We start from the raw sequence: 21,186 nt of genomic DNA on the forward strand, positions 1-21,186 counted from the left end.
CGCCTCGCAACAATACAACATTGTTGGAACCACTATTCCTTCAAACATACCCATTTTTGCTTTCCGAGATAATGTTCTCGACTTCCACACATTCTTCAAGGCTCCCAGAATTTTCGCCCCCTCCCCCACCCTATGCTCCACTTCCGCTTCCATGGTTCCATCCGCTGCCAGATCCACTCCCAGATATCTAAAACACTTCACTTCCTCCAGTTTTTCTCCATTCAAACTCACCTCCCAATTGACTTGACCCTCAACCCTACTGTACCTAATAACCTTGCTCTTATTCACATTTACTCTTAACTTTCTTCTTTCACACACTTTACCAAACTCAGTCACCAGCTTCTGCAGTTTCTCACATGAGTCAGCCACCAGCGCTGTATCATCAGCGAACAACAACTGACTCACTTCCCAAGCTCTCTCATCCCCAACAGACTTCATCCTTGCCCCTCTTTCCAAAACTCTTGCATTCACCTCCCTAACAACCCCATCCATAAACAAATTAAACAACCATGGAGACATCACACACCCCTGCCACAAACCTACATTCAGTGAGAACCAATCACTTTTCTCTCTTCCTACACGTACACATGCCTTACATCCTCGATAAAAACTTTTCACTGCTTCTAACAACTTGCCTCCCACACCATATATTCTTAATACCTTCCACAGAGCATCTCTATCAACTCTATCATATGCCTTCTCCAGATCCATAAATGCTACATACAAATCCATTTGCTTTTCTAAGTATTTCTCACATACATTCTTCAAAGCAAACACCTGATCCACACATCCTCTACCACTTCTGAAACCACACTGCTCTTCCCCAATCTGATGCTCTGTACATGCCTTCACCCTCTCAATCAATACCCTCCCATACAATTTGCCAGGAATACTCAACAAACTTATACCTCTGTAATTTGAGCACTCACTCTTATCCCCTTTGCCTTTGTACAATGGCACTATGCACGCATTCCGCCAATCCTCAGGCACCTCACCATGAGTCATACATACATTAAATAACCTTACCAACCAGTCAACAATACAGTCACCCCCTTTTTTTAATAAATTCCACTGCAATACCATCCAAACCTGCTGCCTTGCCGGCTTTCATCTTCCGCAAAGCTTTTACTACCTCTTCTCTGTTTACCAACTCATTTTCCCTAACCCTCGCACTTTGCACACCACCTCGACCAAAACACCCTATATCTGCCACTCTATCATCAAACACATTCAACAAACCTTCAAAATACTCACTCCATCTCCTTCTCACATCACCACTACTTGTTATCACCTCCCCATTTGCGCCCTTCACTGAAGTTCCCATTTGCTCCCTTGTCTTACGCACTTTATTTACCTCCTTCCAGAACATTTTTTTATTCTCCCTAAAATTTAATGATACTCTCTCACCCCAACTCTCATTTGCCCTTTTTTTCACCTCTTGCACCTTTCTCTTGACCTCCTGTCTCTTTCTTTTATACATCTCCCACTCAATTTCATTTTTTCCCTGCAAAAATTGTCCAAATGCCTCTCTCTTCTCTTTCACTAATACTCTTACTTCTTCATCCCACCACTCACTACCCTTTCTAATCAACCCACCTCCCACTCTTCTCATGCCACAAGCATCTTTTGCGCAATCCATCACTGATTCCCTAAATACATCCCATTCCTCCCCCACTCACCTTACTTCCATTGTTCTCACCTTTTTCCATTCTGTACTCATAACCATGAGAGCAAATGTGGCCTTACTTTGTCTGTTCCTTGTGCTATCCTGCTAATGCAGAAAACTGTGATCAAGCATGAAAGAAACAATAATAATAAATGAGATGATTTGATCAAGAAAGTAATAAAAGGGCAAGAGGGAAGTGTGGTACTAAGAAAGTGTGGGTGTGTTGAATCGGTTTAGAAATATAGAAAGAATATGTGCGATTAGGAGGTATATTATCAGTACTACATGCCTGAGTATTGGGAGGGTCAGTATGGCTAAGTAAAGAGCCAGCACTTCAGTGGTTGTCAAGTTGCACTCCTCTTTACTTTCTGCCTCACCCACACATGTACTGCTGGAATTCTGTCCACAAACATACAATCTCTCGTCATCATAATACTTGACAAAACTTAACTCGCTCAACAACTCTAGATTTTTCCTGCAGTGTGTGCTATGCACTAGCCTTGCCTTTTGGCAAAATGATAAGAGGAATAGATAAAAGTAGTAGGTAGGAACATTAGACAGGAGCAGTAGGGAGAAACAGCAGGTAAGATTATCAAGCACGATCATTAGATAAAAGTAAAAGGCTGGTACATGAGGAAGACACATTAGGAAGTAGTAGTTGGTAGGAACATTATGTAGGAGCTTATAAAAACACTGCGTTAAAGTTGTCCTCTGCCAATTGCCTGTTAAGGGTGACACTGGAGTTCACAAGTCTTTTACAGTGGCCACCCTCTTGGTGAGGTCCTAAAGGGAACAAGCATCAAGAAAGAGACAAATACATACAGAATATGAGGAAAGGTTGACAAAGTGGATTTATGTGTCACAAATGGAGGGAACAAGGATAATGGGGAGACCAAACTGGAGATAGGAAGATAGAGTGAAAAGGATTGTGAGCAATCTGTACTGAATATGCAGGAAGGTGAAAGGAATGCAAGGGATAGAGTGAATTGGAACAATGTGGTATACTGATGTCAATGGACCCAAACCAGGGTATGTGAGGCATCCAGGGTAAACAAAGAAGGGCTTGTTAGGACTGGTTGTGGCTAGGGAGCCATGGTTTTGCTGCTTTACAAATGACAGTGGATGTGAGCAGATTTGGCCTTTCTCCATCTGTTCCTGCTGCTACCTTGCTAAGGTAGGAAACAGCAATCAAGTATGAAAAAAGTTAATAATAATATCAAGGCAGTATTACCCTACTCTGCCAGCATAAAGTTACACTATGAGCGGTTAAAGTAATCTTCACAGAAGCTGAATTACTGTCAAGAGTTGAAAAGGAGTACGATCTCATTAAGGCACTTCTCACTTCAAAGAAATACATAATTTCCCTGCTACTGATTGTAGAAAACACTTAAAATGCAAAAGACCATAAGAGGGATCCTTGGGTTACATAATTAATCAAACTGATTATTAAGGTTGTCAGTGAGAAGTCACTGCTAATTCATAAAAATAGGTTAAATCTTTGAGTTAAATGTTGAAAAAATCACTCTCTCTCTAAAACACAAAATCTCTAGGGCTTCTTAGGAGTGTCAATACCTGAACTCCTAGCTTAATCTGTTGTTTTTCAAATTTCTTTAGCAGTGTAAACCTTGTTGACAGCTCTATAAAGATATTACAACTTTCAATAAACTTACATGATGAAGCAGCTCAGGCTTTCGAAGTTCCCCAAGAATGTACCTTTATAAATTGATGAAGAAATAATTATCAATAATATTGACATTATTGCAGTTTGAATTAGAGAACTCTGTAAGAACTTTAATGATGAAAATATAAATGCTTTACCTAATTTCCTTCACTGCATACAAATACTAGTTCTCTGGAACTACTTTTAAGCATATTTGTCAATGAAATGTAGACACATATTTATACTTGTTTGAGCTTGTAATTTTTATATTCATATTTTCTTTAAAATTCATCTGAATGAAAACCTTTATATTGAGGGAAACTGTTTCATATGCTTATCTACTTTATCACATGAAAAAACTGCCCCTAAAATAAGTCCCTTACACAACATGAAATATTTCATCATATAAATAATATAAGTATATCAAAAACATAAAAAACAACTGCTAATGCACCACAGACTCAATATTAGTTATCGGCACAATACACCAGATGAGAATTAGAACCAACAAAATGATACGATTAAAAGTTAAATATGCTTGCTATGACTTACACTGGTCTTTCATCATGCATCTATACACCGGAATTTACGAGGAAAATGTCCTGGCATCTACATAATCTACACATGCACATATGAATGTATACTTACACATCATTCCATGCACATATCTTATGTACTATGGGTCTGGAATGGAAAGCCAAAAAGAAGAATGGAAGCGATGAAGATCCAAGGAAAAATGAATAATTGATTGACTGATGACTACATAAGAAATGAATATCAAACAAAATAAAAATATATAGGAAAACTGAGAGGAAACAAAGCATACAAGATATGCAAGAGAGAGAAAATCAAAAGAAAAGTCCATTTTCAAAGCAACAGAGCAGATGACTGTCATAAAAGTACACAAGAAAAAGGACCAAGTCATGAAAAAGGAAGGAATATACAAGCAAAAGAAGAAAAACAAGGAAGAGTGAGGTGCACTGTGAACATATTTCTTGGAAAGCATTGCTATTAGAAAAGTACTGAGAGACTATAAACTACTTTTACTCCTGGGTGCAATGGATTTCAAACTAAACACTACCTCTCCTGTCATCTCAACAGGGATGGTAAGCATGCCTGCAATGTCACTGAATTATAGCAAGTGACAGTAATAGTGTCATTAGTGGCTTCTCATGTTACCATACAAGGAGAGCAGGGTCTCATTTTTCGCACGTTTGTCATGTTGTTCCCGACCAAAAAGGTAAAAGTAATTTACAGTCTGACTGTACATCACAGCGATATAAATATGTTTTAATAACATGCATGCTGAAACATAACTGCAATTGGACTAACTCCCTGTGCTCACCCCTTAGCTCAAATCTGAGGTTTTATGATGAATGAGCAGTTTAAAAGCAAAATTCTACATTAAAAAAACTATAACAGACCAGTATCCAAAGCAGATAATTCAAGGGCCAGGGTATGCAGAACAAACTCTTATCATTTGTAACAGTATTAGGTAAAGGGTGATGCATGAACAGCATTGATAAGAATTCATTTTAGAAGGTGCATGAGGAGGGTGAAGTGCAAAAACCATGTTCTATGTCTAAGAGTCAAAATGTAAGCCAGAGAGGGAGGATAATTCTTAAATATTCAGTATAATAAAGTAAGAAAATAAAAAACAAGAGGCCCACAAGATAAATTCGAATAAATCTTAAATATTTTAATTTCATCGGAAATGTGTAAATATAGGTTTAGTTGCATTAAGAAATGAAATGATAAGGTAAATGGGAAAATGAAGTAGCCAATATTAGATGCAAGGAGACAAGTTTATAAAGATAAAAAATTAGTGTTAAAGAAAAATGGAAACACAATAAAGAAAATTATTTACTAGCTCCTACTTCATATGAATGAAAAAAAGTGTATCTGAAAGGAATGTCCTTTATCACAAAGAAAAAATGAATAGATATTTCTCATCAAGTAAATGGAAGCAAAGAGATTACAATATTTGATGAGCAAAATGGTGAGGGTGATATTTAGGAGAGAAACAAAGTAAAAAGACCATCATAAGTTTGAACTATGTATTACACACACTTCATATGGATATCAATTTACGTGAAAGTATACATGGTAGAGCGAGTCAGAAGTATTTACCAATTCTTACTTGAGTATTTGTATACTAAAGAAGCAACTGGTCTCCCAATTGAAATGAGATTTGAAAGGAGAAATATCTGATCACAGAATAACACAGAAATTTGAAATGTGTTATAGTTAACTGATAATAGCATCCACATATGAACAGTCAAACCATAAAGGAGATGGAAGTTTTTAAAAATATACGAAAGTAATGTTATGAGATATGGTGACATTCAAGTAATGTTAAAAGCTGACTCCATGGTAAATGAGAATAAGGTATATATAAGATCAGAGATATCAAGATACATCAATTTGGATGCAACAAGTGAGGAGCATGGATGAGAAAGTGCAGAATGAGAGAAAAAAAGGACAACATGGAGGAAAGTGATGGTGCAAAGAGCAATAATGAAGGAGAGGACTTAAGCATGCCAGATTGGTTTTGCTAAATGAGCACAAAAGTCACCAAATTAAGCAACTTTCAGGGTCCTTTCTGCAACATGTCACATCTTGAATTTCAAAGTCATTGACTTTTTCAGTGGATGTTTATATAATATAGGTACATATATAGCAGACTTGTCCCAAGATCAATGAAAGGTTTTTTTACCAACTTGCTGTGAGTACAAAATATCTATGGAAATATGCAAAGAATAATTCCTTCCTTTGATAAACCAGTAGAGTTAAACTTCCAGTGTCTCTAAAGATGATCCTTTCTGGTGGGCTGCAGCCAACTCCTCAGCCTCATATTTTGTTGTGTGTGGCACAACTAACTGATAATGGCACCCACATATGAAGTCATTCCATAAAAGATGGGAATCTCCCCTACAATCAAAAATAACTTGCTCAAACCATCAGATAAAAACAAATCTAAAGCATACTGTACGATTTACTAATGCGAACTGAATGCCAAATTTAGTGTTTTATGCAAACATGCTCAGTCACATGAACATTATAAAGCATCTGACATATTCATCAGCTTGCGTCAGTACAAAAAATATCCCATTTCAGATATGTAAGACAAATAAACCCATGCTGCAAAAGCAGCAGACAGGCATTTAGTGCTCTTTATTGCTGAACATCGTCCATTCCTTACCAAAGACCATCTCATTAAAAGCCTGTAAAAAGGAATTTAGTGATAGCAAAGCAGTGCTAAATTTAGGGATGCATCAAACAAAATGCAAAGAAGTAATCAATCAATGTCCTAGCACCTCATATTTTGAATAGTATGCAAAACATCAGTTATGGGAAATGTACGTAATTTAATCAATAAATGAGTCTACAGGTTTATCTGGCAAGAAAATGATCAGTGTGGCTGTGCATCACTTAATTACAAACTTTATTATACTAGCCTGGCAGCCACAAGCAATTTATAATCATGATTTGAATCAAATACTTTTTACAAGTCCCTAGCTCACTTTGGCAGCTAACATGCTATCAACACAATTAAGAAAATCTTGGCTATCTTAATTCTACCAAAATACAACATGAATGCTCAAATCCTCCACAAAATCAATATGTGTAACATATCAACTAAATTCAATAATTCATATCCAGTGAAAACAGTAATTAACTTAGGCCCCCAGGAGATTCATGTCTTAGGTGGTTGAGCTGTGGATGATAAATCTAGAAATGACAGCAATCCACAGTGTTGTGGTTAGTGTTCCTCACTGTGAAACATTCACGGGCCAACCAGGGTCAAGTGCATAGTTTCAAAGGCTGGTTATGTCAGTCAGTCCATAGTAAGTCTAGCTGTTCATCCACCCTTAGGGGTTGGTCAATAAAATGGGTATCTGGCTGGCTTAGGCTAGAGTATATACAGATGTTTCCCAACTTACAACCTATGTGACTTACAACCATCCATATATATATGACTGGAAAAAAAGTAAATTAAAAATATACCTAAACATAAAAATCAAGCTTGGTCATATGTCCACCTGTGCTAATGGCTGCATGCATAAGACAGTGAATGTCAGGAGATCCCGACATATGTACATCAAAGCATCTCTCAGTTCTCCCTCTCAGTTATCATTCAGTAAGCGGGTGTCATTCAAGTGAATCTAACTTATTTTCATGCTGGATTAAACCATTTCTGTAGATGACGAGCAAGAGGGAAAATCTATCACATGTTGATAAATCTGGCAAGAAGCCAAGGAAGACAATCAATTTAAAATTGAAAATGAAGGTAATCACCCAATATGAGAGAGGAAAAAATGTTAATGTGATTGCACATGATCTACAGTTGTCCCATCGATAGTCTGCACAATTCTAAAGGACAAAGAAAAAAATATGTAAAACAGTGAAAGGCTCAGCAAGTATGAAGTCTATGATAATAACAAAGCGATGAGGGCCCATCCATGAAATGGAAAAGTTGTTGATGCTGTAGATGGAAGATCAAATTAAAAAACATGTACCACTAAGCTTACTAATAATTCAGGCAAAGACAAACAGGCTTGCCTCTAGCCACCATATCTCACTGCCACACTCAATCTCTGCACCCCTTTTCCCTAGTCTTGCTTTCATCTCTCTTATCACTCTATCCACATACATATCAAAAGGCCATGGTGACATCACACAGCCCTGCCTCACACCTACATGTATCACAAAACTTTCGCTCAGCTCTCCATCCACTCTTACACGTGCATTTGCTCCTCTATAGGAGGCTTTTACACCATCCAACAGTTGTCCCCCTATACCATATATCCTTAACACATCCAACACAGCATTCCACTCAACTCTGTCATATGTTTTCTACAGATCCATAAAAGCTGCATACAACTTCTTACCTTTCCCTAAATACTTTTCCATGGTCACCTTTATTACAAGAATCTGATCCACATCACCTACCTTTCCTAAAACCCCCCTTGCTTTTCATTTATTCTGCATTCAGTCACTTCCATCACTCAATCAATTAATATTCTTGCATGCACTTTCTCTGGTATACTTGACAGCCTTATTCCCCTATAACTGCTCCATACATCCTTCGCACTTTTCCTCTGAATAAAGGAACAATAATAGCTTTCACCCAATCCTAAGGCACAACCTTCTGCTTCCATGCTAAATTACATAGATGCATCCACTCTCACACTTTCTAATCTATACTTCAGCATTTCATCCATAATCCCATCCACTCCAGGTGCCTTTCCGACTTTCAACCTCATTACTGCCCTTCCAACCTCCCTTTTTGCTATAGGCCCCTGCACTTGTATCCTTTTCCTTCCCTTCTCTGTACCTATGCATGTAACAACTGCTGCCTCCCCTTCTCACATTCAAAGTTCTTCAAAATACTCTTTCCACCTTCCTTTCATTTCCTTTTATTCCTGTTGTCTCACTATCTTGTATCCAACTACTGATTCTACAGCCTTTATTGGTATTTCTCTAAAACTTTTTAAACGCCTTATTTACTACAGTAATTCATAAGTATATCATAACCTTCATTCTCACATCTAGCTCCAAGTGAAATCAGGTATGTGCTGCGAAAGAGAACAGTACAAATGTGTGCTATACACTACATATTACCATTAATTTGCATTGATGGAGACTCCTTGAGGCATACCCCAAAAGTAAGTATTATCTGAAACCTTTCTATGTTTTTTCAAAGTAATTGGAATGAATTACATCTCATTGTCTTACAATAAAAAAAACCCCAGAGAATCCAGTTGTCTAAAAATTTTAATAGAAATTCTAATTAATTCTGACATCCAGAAAAAACTAAAATAAAAATTGGGTCAAGTTCGAAGTAACTCAACCTTGTCCCCTTACTGTTCAGGTGCTGTCTTTCACATGCTACCAGGTCATCATGTCCCTCCACCACTTTCTACCTTTAATCTATCAGTGATAGTGTTTTTGGGTAGACCCCGGCATTTCCAGGGTATACTGTATTCTATATGCTTTAACCCTCATCATGGCATCAAATAAAATATGCTTTCTAGAGCAACAGCATCTAGAGGAACATAGTCTTAGAAGCCACGTGGAATTTGTTGGACGTGCACAAAATCCATGAGAAATTAATAAATGAGCAGCCAAAATACATTAAACAAATCATGCTGTAGAAAAATATTTAATAAAGTTGTAAATTCCTGTGCACACAGTGTCAGTATCAACACACTCAATCACATCAACCAGCATACAGTACAAAACACAGGACGCAGAAACAAGTGCTCCTACTGAGGATGATTAGCCACTTTCTTCAACACCTTTTTAACTACTGGTACAATATAGCTATATATGACATCACTTGAGCAGAGTCCCTCGATTTCATCAGCATCAGGTGTATCAGCCCTTACATTCACTAATGTCATTCCTAATCCTTCACAAACCAATTCCTCACCTCTCCTCTCCTTTACAGTAAAGTTCAGTGCATTGAAGGTGGACACATGGAAGATATTTGTATAGACAAGCTAGTTACATTGCTTTACTGATGCTTTACAGTGTTTTATGTACAAAGGCAAAGGGGATAAGAGTGAGTGCTCAAATTACAGAGGTATAAGTTTGTTGAGTATTCCTGGTAAATTATATGGGAGGGTATTGATTGAGAGGGTGAAGGCATGTACAGAGCATCAGATTGGGGAAGAGCAGTGTGGTTTCAGAAGTGGTAGAGGATGTGTGGATCAGGTGTTTGCTTTGAAGAATGTATGTGAGAAATACTTAGAAAAGCAAATGGATTTGTATGTAGCATTTATGGATCTGGAGAAGGCATATGATAGAGTTGATAGAGATGCTCTGTGGAAGGTATTAAGAATATATGGTGTGGAAGGCAAGTTGTTAGAAGCAGTGAAAAGTTTTTATCGAGGATGTAAGGCATGTGTATGTGTAGGAAGAGAGGAAAGTGATTGGTTCTCAGTGAATGTAGGTTTGCGGCAGGGGTGTGTGATGTCTCCATGGTTCTTTAATTTGTTTATGGATGGGGTTGTTAGGGAGGTGAATGCAAGAGTTTTGGAAAGAGGGGCAAGTATGAAGTCTGTTGGGGATGAGAGAGCTTGGGAAGTGAGTCAGTTGTTGTTCGCTAATGATACAGCGCTGGTGGCTGATTCATGTGAGAAACTGCAGAAGCTGGTGACTGAGTTTGGTAAAGTGTGTGAAAGAAGAAAGTTAAGAGTAAATGTGAATAAGAGCAAGGTTATTAGGTACAGTAGGGTTGAGGGTCAATTCAATTGGGAGGTGAGTTTGAATGGAGAAAAACTGGAGGAAGTGAAGTGTTTTAGATATCTGGGAGTGGATCTGGCAGCGGACGGAACCATGGAAGCGGAAGTGGATCATAGGGTGGGGGAGGGGGCGAAAATTCTGGGAGCCTTGAAGAATGTGTGGAAGTCGAGAACATTATCTCGGAAAGCAAAAATGGGTATGTTTGAAGGAATAGTGGTTCCAACAATGTTGTAAGGTTGCGAGGCGTGGACTATGGATAGAGTTGTGCGCAGGAGGATGGATGTGCTGGAAATGAGATGTTTGAGGACAATGTGTGGTGTGAGGTGGTTTGATCGAGTAAGTAACGTAAGGGTAAGAGAGATGTGTGGAAATAAAAAGAGCGTGGCTGAGAGAGCAGAAGAGGGTGTTTTGAAATGGTTTGGTCACATGGAGAGAATGAGTGAGGAAAGATTGACCAAGAGGATATATGTGTCGGAGGTGGAGGGAACGAGGAGAAGAGGGAGACCAAATTGGAGGTGGAAAGATGGAGTGAAAAAGATTTTGTGTGATCGGGGCCTGAACATGCAGGAGGGTGAAAGGAGGGCAAAGAATAGAGTGAATTGGAGCGATGTGGTATACAGGGGTTGACGTGCTGTCAGTGGATTGAAGCAAGGCATGTGAAGCGTCTGGGGTAAACCATGGAAAGCTGTGTAGGTATGTATATTTGCGTGTCTGGACGTGTGTATGTACATGTGTATGGGGGGGGGGGGGGTTGGGCCATTTCTTTCGTCTGTTTCCTTGCGCTACCTCGCAAACGCGGGAGACAGCGACAAAGTATAAAAAAAAAAAAAAAAAAAAAAAAAAATATATATATATATATATATATATATATATATATATATATATATATATATATATATATATTGTTTCCCATTTTAGAAAGTTGAAAAAAAAAATACAAGGAGGGGAGGACTTCTGGCCCCCCGCTCCCGTCCCCTCTAGTTGCCTTCTACGACACGCGAGGAATGCGTGGGAAGTATTCTTTCACCCCTATCCCAAGGGATAACCTACATTCTCAGTGAATGTAGGTTTGCGGCAGGGGTGTGTGATGTCTCCATGGTTCTTTGTTTATGGATGGGGTTGTTAGGGAGGTAAATGCATGAGTTTTGGAAAGAGGGGCAAGTATGAAGTCTGTTGGGGATGAGAGAGCTTGGGAAGTGAGTCAGTTGTTGTTCGCTGATGATACAGCGCTGGTGGCTGACTCATGTGAGAAACTGCAGAAGCTGGTGACTGAGTTTGGTAAAGTGTGTGAAAGAAGAAAGTTAAGAGTAAATGTGAATAAGAGCAAGGTTATTAGGTACAGTAGGGTTGAGGGTCAAGTCAATTGGGAGGTAAGTTTGAATGGAGAAAAACTGGAGGAAGTAAAGTGTTTTAGATATCTGGGAGTGGATCTGGCAGCGGATGGAACCACGGAAGCGGAAGTGGATCATAGGGTGGGGGTGGGGGCGAATATCCTGGGAGCCTTGAAGAATGTGTGGAAGTCGAGAACATTATCTCGGAAAGCAAAAATGGGTATGTTTGAAGGAATAGTGGTTCCAACAATGTTGTATGGTTGCGAGGCGTGGACTATGGATAGAGTTGTGCGCAGGAGGATGGATGTGCTGGAAATGAGATGTTTGAGGACAATGTGTGGTGTGAGGTGGTTTGATCGAGTAAGTAACGTAAGGGTAAGAGAGATGTGTGGAAATAAAAAGAGCGTGGTTGAGAGAGCAGAAGAGGGTGTTTTGAAATGGTTTGGGCACATGGAGAGAATGAGTGAGGAAAGATTGACCAAGAGGATATATGTGTCGGAGGTGGAGGGAACGAGAAGTGGGAGACCAAATTGGAGGTGGAAAGATGGAGTGAAAAAGATTTTGTGTGATCGGGGCCTGAACATGCAGGAGGGTGAAAGGAGGGCAAGGAATAGAGTGAATTGGATCGATGTGGTATACCGGGGTTGACGTGCTGTCAGTGGATTGAATCAGGGCATGTGAAGCGTCTGGGGTAAACCATGGAAAGCTGTGTAGGTATGTATATTTGCATGTGTGGACGTATGTATATACATGTGTATGGGGGTGGGTTGAGCCATTTCTTTCGTCTGTTTCCTTGCGCTACCTCGCAAACGCAAAAAAAAAAAAAAATATATATATATATATATTGGAAAGGATCACAATTTTGCACATGATCAAGATATTCTAATGAGTCCACGGGGAAGATGAAACACGATAAGTTCCTAAGTGCACTTTCATGTAATAATCACATCATCAGGGGAGACACAAGAGAGAAATATAACAGTCAGCTGATATACATCGAAGAGACAAAGCTAGGACGCCATTTGTGTCCCCCTGATGATGTGATTATTGCACGAAAGTGCACTTAGGAACTTATCGTGTTTCATTTTCTCTGTGGACTCATAAGAATATATATATCAACGTGTTGTCAATGGATTGAACCAGGGCATGTGAAGCATCTGGGGTAAACCATGGGAAGTTCTGTGGGGCCTGGATGTGGAAAGGGAGCTGTGGTTTCGGTGCATTATTACATGACAGCTAGAGACTGAGTGTGAACGAATGGGGCCTTTGTTGTCTTTTCCTTGCGCTGCCCCGCACACATGAGGGGGGAGGGGGTTGTTATTCCATGTGTGGCGGGGTGGCGATGGGAATAAATAAAGGCAGACAGTATGAATTATGTACATGTGTATATATGTATATGTCTCTGTGTGTATATATATGTGTACATTGAGATGTATAGGTATGTATATTTGCATGTGTGGACGTGTATGTATATACATGTGTATGTGGGTGGGTTGGGCCATTGTTTCGTCTGTTTCCTTGCGCTACCTCGCTAATGCGGGAGACAGCGACAAAGCAAAATAAATAAATAAATATATATGGTTTGGGCACATGGAGAGAATGAGTGAGGAGAGATTGACTAAGAGGATATATGTGTCGGAGGTGGAGGGAACGAGGAGAAGAGGGAGACCAAATTGGAGGTGGAAAGATGGAGTGAAAAAGATTTTGTGTGATCGGGGCCTGAACATGCAGGAGGGTGAAAGGAGGGCAAGAAATAGAGTGAATTGGTGTCATGTGGTATACAGGGGTTGACGTGCTGTCAGTGGATTGAAGCAAGGCATGTGAAGCGTCTGGGGTAAACCATGGAAAGCTGTGTAGGTATGTATATTTGCGTGTGTGGACGTGTGTATGTACATGTGTATGGGGGGGGGGGTTGGGCCATTTCTTTCGTCTGTTTCCTTGCGCTACCTCGCAAACGCAGGAGACAGCGACAAAGTATAAAAAAAAAAAAAAAAAAAAAAAAAATATATATATATATATATATATATATATATATATATATATATATATATATATATATATATATATATATATATATATATATCCCTGGGGATAGGGGAGAAAGAATACTTCCCAAGTATTCCCTGCATGTCGTAGAAGGCAACTAAAAGGGAAGGGAGTGGGGGGGCTGGAAATCCTCCCCTTTTTTTTTTTTTTTTTTAATTTTCCAAAAGAAGGAACAGAGAAGGGGGCCATGTGAGGATATTTTTCAAAGGCCTAGTTCTCTGTTCTTAATGCTACCTCACTAATGCAGGAAATGGCAAATAGTATGAAAGAAAGAAAAAAAGATATATATACTTTATTATATATATATAGCTATGGTTTCGGTGCATTATACATGACAACTATAGACTGTGTGAACGAATGTGGCCTTTGTTGTCTTTTCCTAGCGCTACCTTGCACGCATGCAGGGGGAGGGGGTTGTCATTTCATGTGTGGCAAGGTGGTGATGGGAATGAATAAAGGCAGTAAGTATGAATTATGTACATGTGTATATACATGTATATGTCTATGTTTTTTTTTTTTTATACTTTGTCGCTGTCTCCCGCGTTTGCGAGGTAGCGCAAGGAAACAGACGAAAGAAATGGCCCAACCCCCCCCCCATACACATGTATATACATACGTCCACACACGCAAATATACATACCTACACAGCTTTCCATGGTTTACCCCAGACGCTTCACATGCCTTGATTCAATCCACTGACAGCACGTCAACCCCGGTATACCACATCGCTCCAATTCACTCTATTCCTTGCCCTCCTTTCACCCTCCTGCATGTTCAGGCCCCGATCACACAAAATCTTTTTCACTCCATCTTTCCACCTCCAATTTGGTCTCCCTCTTCTCCTCGTTCCCTCCACCTCCGACACATATATCCTCTTGGTCAATCTTTCCTCACTCATTCTCTCCATGTGCCCAAACCACTTCAAAACACCCTCTTCTGCTCTCTCAACCACGCTCTTTTTATTTCCACACATCTCTCTTACCCTTACGTTACTCACTCGATCAAACCACCTCACACCACACATTGTCCTCAAACATCTCATTTCCAGCACATCCATCCTCCTACACACAACTCTATCCATAGCCCACGCCTCGCAACCATACAACATTGTTGGAACCACTATTCCTTCAAACATACCCATTTTTGCTTTCCGAGATAATGTTCTCGACTTCCACACATTCTTCAAGGCCCCCAGAATTTTCGCCCCCTCCCCCACCCTATGATCCACTTCTGCTGCCAGATCCACTCCCAGATATCTAAAACACTTCACTTCCTCCAGTTTTTCTCCATTCAAACTCACCTCCCAATTGACTTGACCCCCAACCCTACTGTACCTAATAACCTTGCTCTTATTCACATTTACTCTTAACTTTCTTCTTCCACACACTTTACCAAACTCAGTCACCAGCTTCTGCAGTTTCTCACATGAATCAGCCACCAGCGCTGTATCATCAGCGAACAACAATTGACTCACTTCCCAAGCTCTCTCATCCCCAACAGACTTCATACTTGCCCCTCTTTCCAAAACTCTTGCATTTACCTCCCTAACAACCCCATCCATAAACAAATTAAACAACCATAGAGACATCACACACCCCTGCCACAAACCTACATTCACTGAGAACCAATCACTTTCCTCTCTTCCTACACGTCTGTGTATGTATATATATATATATATATATATATATATATATATGTATACATTGAAATGTATAGGTATGTATATGTGTGTGTATGGACGTGCATGTATGTACATGTGTAATCCAATATATATATAATCAGAGATAGTGAAATGAGCAAAATATGCTTCTATTGAAACCTGAAGCAACAAAGTAAGCATGAAAAAATTATGACAAAAATGCAAACAATTAATTATCATAACCTGCAAAAGTACCTACAGAAGTTTCAAGTGCAGCGAACCTAGCACATAGTATTCTCTTACTCTACATCACAAAACAAACTACATCTATAGCATTCTTGACTTAATTCTATTACCTTATCCAACATAAGACTGAGTATGAATTATGACATTAAAAACAGATGTACCCATAAAATCAGCAATTAATGTACTTGTGAACTGAGTTTAAAAATAAGTGAGGCTGATAAAGATATAATTCACAGGAAGATAAAACCTACAAGATTTGACTAAGCTGTATTAAGGATAACTGACAAATATCAATCAGGATGAAAAGGACAGAGATTATCAATCATTGACAGTCTCACTTCTGAATAAACTATACTGAAATATAAAATAACACTACCATAAAACTCAAATCCTCAACAGATTACTCTCTTCAGCTCTCCCCATAAAAAAAATACAAAAAAAGCCTGAAAATATGAACAGAAATTCACATGTAAGATGACAAACAAAAACGCTTGAAATGTCTGGATGCATATTCAAATTCTGTTCAAAGCAAATAATGATATGTTCTTACAACTATTCCCTCAGTGTGCCTTCAGTAGCCCTATACTAGATTAAGCAGCCCTCAACTGGACTAAACATGATTAACCTGAAAATACAAAAAACCTACTCTTAAAATTAACTAAGAGTAATAGTGACATTCGATATTCATCTTAGTAATGAATATATCTACATATGTTTGCATTTACACATGTTGCAATTTATGAATGTACAAGTACTTTATTGGTAAACTGTATTATTAAGATGGTAAAAGCAACTGCCACACAACGAAGATAATGGTTGAAATTAAAGTATCCCTCTGAGAAAGACTGCCCTTGATATCAAAGAACCAGTAAGCTGTTTTAGATCTCAAACAGAGAGAGAGAGAAAGATGGTCAAACAAACAGTCAAAAATATATGCAATATCACTATACAACCTGTTCTATGGGATTCCTGTAGCTTCAAGGCTGCACCCTATGCAGAAGCAGGGAATGATGCACTCATTTGGAGCAAAAACATCCTTGAAAAGACTACTCTTCTTTCCATCAAGATGACTCCTCATTTTATTACTACTAGCAGGTGGAGTCCAACAACACCTATACACATATTACATCATGCTATTAGAACACTGGATAATTCAAAAAAGAATATCTGCATCTCTACAAAATTCCACAATCACCTCAGCCCCAGATAAACAAAATCCAACTAACATCCTCCTAAAACCCAAAATAGTCAATCACTTTCATTTGACAAAACTCTAACCACATTGGGTAATACAAAGAACACATCACTCTCCACATCACAGACATCAACACAGAGGTCATAAACAAACTAAATACCTTAAGAGGACTTAAGAACACTTACTGGCACCAGTTTTGGACAAGGAAAAGAATTGCTTTGCATTCTATTCACACAGTTCATCTACTCCACCCTATACTGCCTCACCCACTTGATCATCCACCCTGTCAAAAGCAAACATAACAAAATTACAAACCACACAAATCAAGGCTCTCAGAAAAATCACTGGCTGTCTTGCAACCACAAACATTTGAAGCCTCCACAATGAAACAAAAACAGTTCTAACTGAATCTCAATTATCCTCAGCATCTTTGACCCCTCCCATCTTAACCACACCATAATCCATCACCAACCCCAAATAGAAACAATATGTTTTACCAGCATTTCACACTTCAGCAATCTGTACTTGGGAGACCTTTCCCCAAACGAATGTAACACTGACTAAGCACACACACACACACACATACACACAGTAATGACATGACAAGCACTGAACAACCATCCTCCTAACCCAGGCTTAAAGTATACTCTACCAAACATACACCTATCTGAAACTACACAACCCAGGGCATGAATAGGACACTAATTATTTCTACAACATGAAAAAATGGATTCAACAAATTATAAGACCTGTCACGTTCAAGATGCAACTTTCAAACTGAATATTAATTCTTAATTGTCTAGCACTTATCCCAAACAGATAAATGCACATCAACACACTTCTTGACCTCTGGTCCTGCCTAGTAGAAGTGTCTGTTTTCCTTAGCATTGCATAGGCCCCACAGAAGATCAAAGGGACTCCAGGAGAAGGAAGTTAAGATATACAAAAATGTTTTTCCCATACTTATTTTTCATTTGCCACATAGCAAGGTAGCATCAGTAACAAACAAGAAGTGGCTTTATTTGCTCACATACACTCTCTAGCTGCCATGTACAATTCACCTAAACCAGATCCCTCTCTCTATCGGTACATTCCACCGACTTTTCCTTGGTTTTGCCCTGACTGCTTCATATGCCATGGTTCAGCCCACTGACAGTATGTTGCCACCTATATACATACATCACTCCAATTTACTCAATTCCATGCACACCTCACACCTTTCTGCATGTTCAGGCCCCAAGCACTCAAAGAGTCCTTCATTCCATCAGTCTATATCTTCTTCAGTTTCTCCCTTCTTATCCCCTCAACTTCCGACATGGACAACCTTCCCTCAATCACCCTCTCCAGAAGACCAAACCATATTAGCAAACCCTCTCATAAACACTCTAATTACTTCCAGTCCTCTCTTTTACAATATTTTAGGCAATCAACCCTCTTCACAACACACATTGTCCTCAAGCATTTCATTTCCAATACATCCACTCTATTATGTACTACTTTATCTATGGCTTATGCTTCACATGCATACAACACTATACATGCTTTATAACCACACAAAACTATATGGACTACTAAACCATCAAACATACCCATCTCTACCCTCACAGACTGTGACATCCATTCCCCACACTCCTCAATGCACCTAAGACCTTAGCACACTCATTTACCTATTGGCTTAATCAACTCTGTAGTTCCATCTGCTGCCTTCTCCACTATCAGGTATTTGAAACACTCCACTTCCTCTTAGCTCTTTCCATTCAAAAGCACACTCCTACTAAACTGTCTCTAGCCCCTATAAACTTATTGACCTTACTTTTACTCACTAAAGTTTCTCCTCTCACATACTCTCCCAGACTCACACACCAGCTTCTACCCAAATCCATAAATGTCACAGGCAAATTCTCTTCTTTCTCTCGGTATTTCTTATATAGATTCTTCAAGGCAAAGGCATGATCCATACATCTACCACCCATAAAAACACATTGTTCTTCCCAAGTCTGATGCTTTGAGCACACCAGCACCCTCGACATCACCATGTTTTGATAGGACGTTAATAGTGAGAAAAATAAGAGAACAAATCAGAAAACCAGTGAAGGGAACAAAAGAGGAAGTAGCAACAGAAAAGGGTAAGTTCAAGAGGATTTGAAGGATGCTGAATATGTCTGACGATAGGTGGTGGGGTCGGAGGCATGCAAAGTGAGAGAGTCACAGTAAGTGGTTTCGTAAAGAGATGAGGGGTTGTAAAAACCTTACCCAAGTTGAAATGTGGCAAGGCAAGTGGTTGATGGCACTGCTGTTCAATTTCTTAATTTTTGAAGTGAATGTGTTGTTCATTAGTTAGTATGGATTTTCAATGTATGTCATGGTGAGGAGCCTGAGGACTGGCAGAATGTATGTGTAGTGGCACTGTATAAAGGATTGGGGGATAAAGGTGAGTGTTCAAGCTATAGAGGGATGTTTATGGAATGTACCTGGCAAGTTGTATGGGACGGTACTGGCTGAGAGGGTGAAGGCATGTGCCGAGCATCAGACTAGGAAGAAACAATGCAGTTTCAGGAGTGATATAGGATATGCAAATCAGGAGTTTGCTTTAAAGAAAGTGTGAGAAACAGTTAGAGAAACACAGGATTTGCATGTGGCATTTATGGATCTAGAGGAAGAATATGACTTGGGAGATAGATATGCCTTGAAGAAGGTCTTATGAATACACAACGTGGGAGGAAAGCTACTGGATGCAATAAGAAGCATTCATTAAGAGTTTAAGGCATGTGTATGAGTAGGGAGTCGTGTAGAGTGAGTGGTTCCAGATGAAGGCTGGCCTGTGGCAGGTATGAGTAATGTCACCATGGCTATGCTATCTGTTTATGAATAGGTTGGTGAGGGAGGTAAATGCAAGGGTCTTAGAGGGGAGGGTGAATATGTATCCTGTAGTGGGTAATGGATTGTGGGGTATGGGATAGGGGGTTAAAAAGCAAGGCAGTTGTCGGTTGATAACAGAGCACTGGTGGCAGATTTGATTAAGTAATTGCAGTTGTTGTTGACTAAGTTTGGGAGTGTGTGAAAAGGGAGGAAGTTGAGGGCAAATATAAATAAATCAAGGTTACTAAGCTTAGCCTGGCAAATGGACAGGTTAGTTGAGGTGCGAGTCTGAATAGAGAAAAATTGTAGGAGGTGAAGTGCTGTTTAGTGGTCACAACAATGATTTTATGAATGTGCGGCATGGGCTATAGATGAGGATGTGCGGAGAAGGGCCAAGAGCATGTGGTGTGTGGTGGCTTGATCATGTAAGAGGGAGATGTGATAATGATAAGAGTGGATGAGAGACCTGAAGAGGGTGTACTGTAATGGTTTGGAATAAGTAAGGAGAGGTTGACAAAGGGGATATATGCATCAGAAGTAGAAGGAACAAGGAGAATAAGGAGACCAAAGTGGAGATGGAAGAATGTAATGAAATGACTTTGAGCAATCACGGCCAGAACATGCAAAAGGGTGAGAGGAATGTAAGGGATAGAATAAATTGGAACGATGTGGTATACAGGGGTTGATGTGCTGTCAATGGACTGAACCAGGGCATGTGAAGTGTTTTGGGTGAACCATGGAATGGTCTGTTGGTACTGGTTGTGGGAAGGGAGTTATGGTTTCTGTGCATTACATATGACAGAGAATGGATGTGAACAGATGTGGCCTTTCTTCATCTGTTCCTGGTGCTACTGCACTAATCTGAAAATTGGTGATCAAATATGAGTTTATACACATCTATATTTTATCTAATATACTTTGTCGCCATCTCCCACGTTAGTGAGGTTGCGCAAGGAAACAGATGAAAGAATGGCTCAACCCATAAACTTGTATATACAGAACCGCCCTTACACACACATATATATACCTATACATTTCAACGTATACATGCACAGATATATATATATATATATATATATATATATATATATATATATATATATATATATATATATATATATATATATATATATATATCCTGGAGGAGGAAAGAGGGGCCAGTAATGCTATTACATTGGCTTTTCATTAAACACCTTTATCTCTTTACCCTGACACTGTGACACCTGCAGTACAGTGAGGATTGTGTCTTATATCTTGCAGTATTGACGACAGTGTAGCTGCTTTAGTGTCTCC

The 21,186-nt window shown here is 39.3% G+C and overlaps 1 protein-coding gene across 2 annotated transcripts in view; it reads right to left on the reverse strand.

The window, feature by feature from the left end:
- Positions 1-21,186, reverse strand: part of LOC139757435 (glutathione synthetase-like) — a 115,627-nt gene that overhangs the window by 24,488 nt on the left and 69,953 nt on the right. For both annotated transcript variants that reach the window (XM_071677952.1, XM_071677951.1), the window contains exon 6: positions 3,337-3,379. In XM_071677952.1, the coding sequence (XP_071534053.1) occupies positions 3,337-3,379 (43 nt within the window). The remainder of the gene's footprint in view (positions 1-3,336; positions 3,380-21,186) is intronic.

The sequence above is a fragment of the Panulirus ornatus genome, chromosome 26 (assembly GCF_036320965.1).
Source record: "Panulirus ornatus isolate Po-2019 chromosome 26, ASM3632096v1, whole genome shotgun sequence".
In the NCBI taxonomy this organism is placed as follows: Eukaryota; Metazoa; Arthropoda; class Malacostraca; order Decapoda; family Palinuridae; genus Panulirus; species Panulirus ornatus.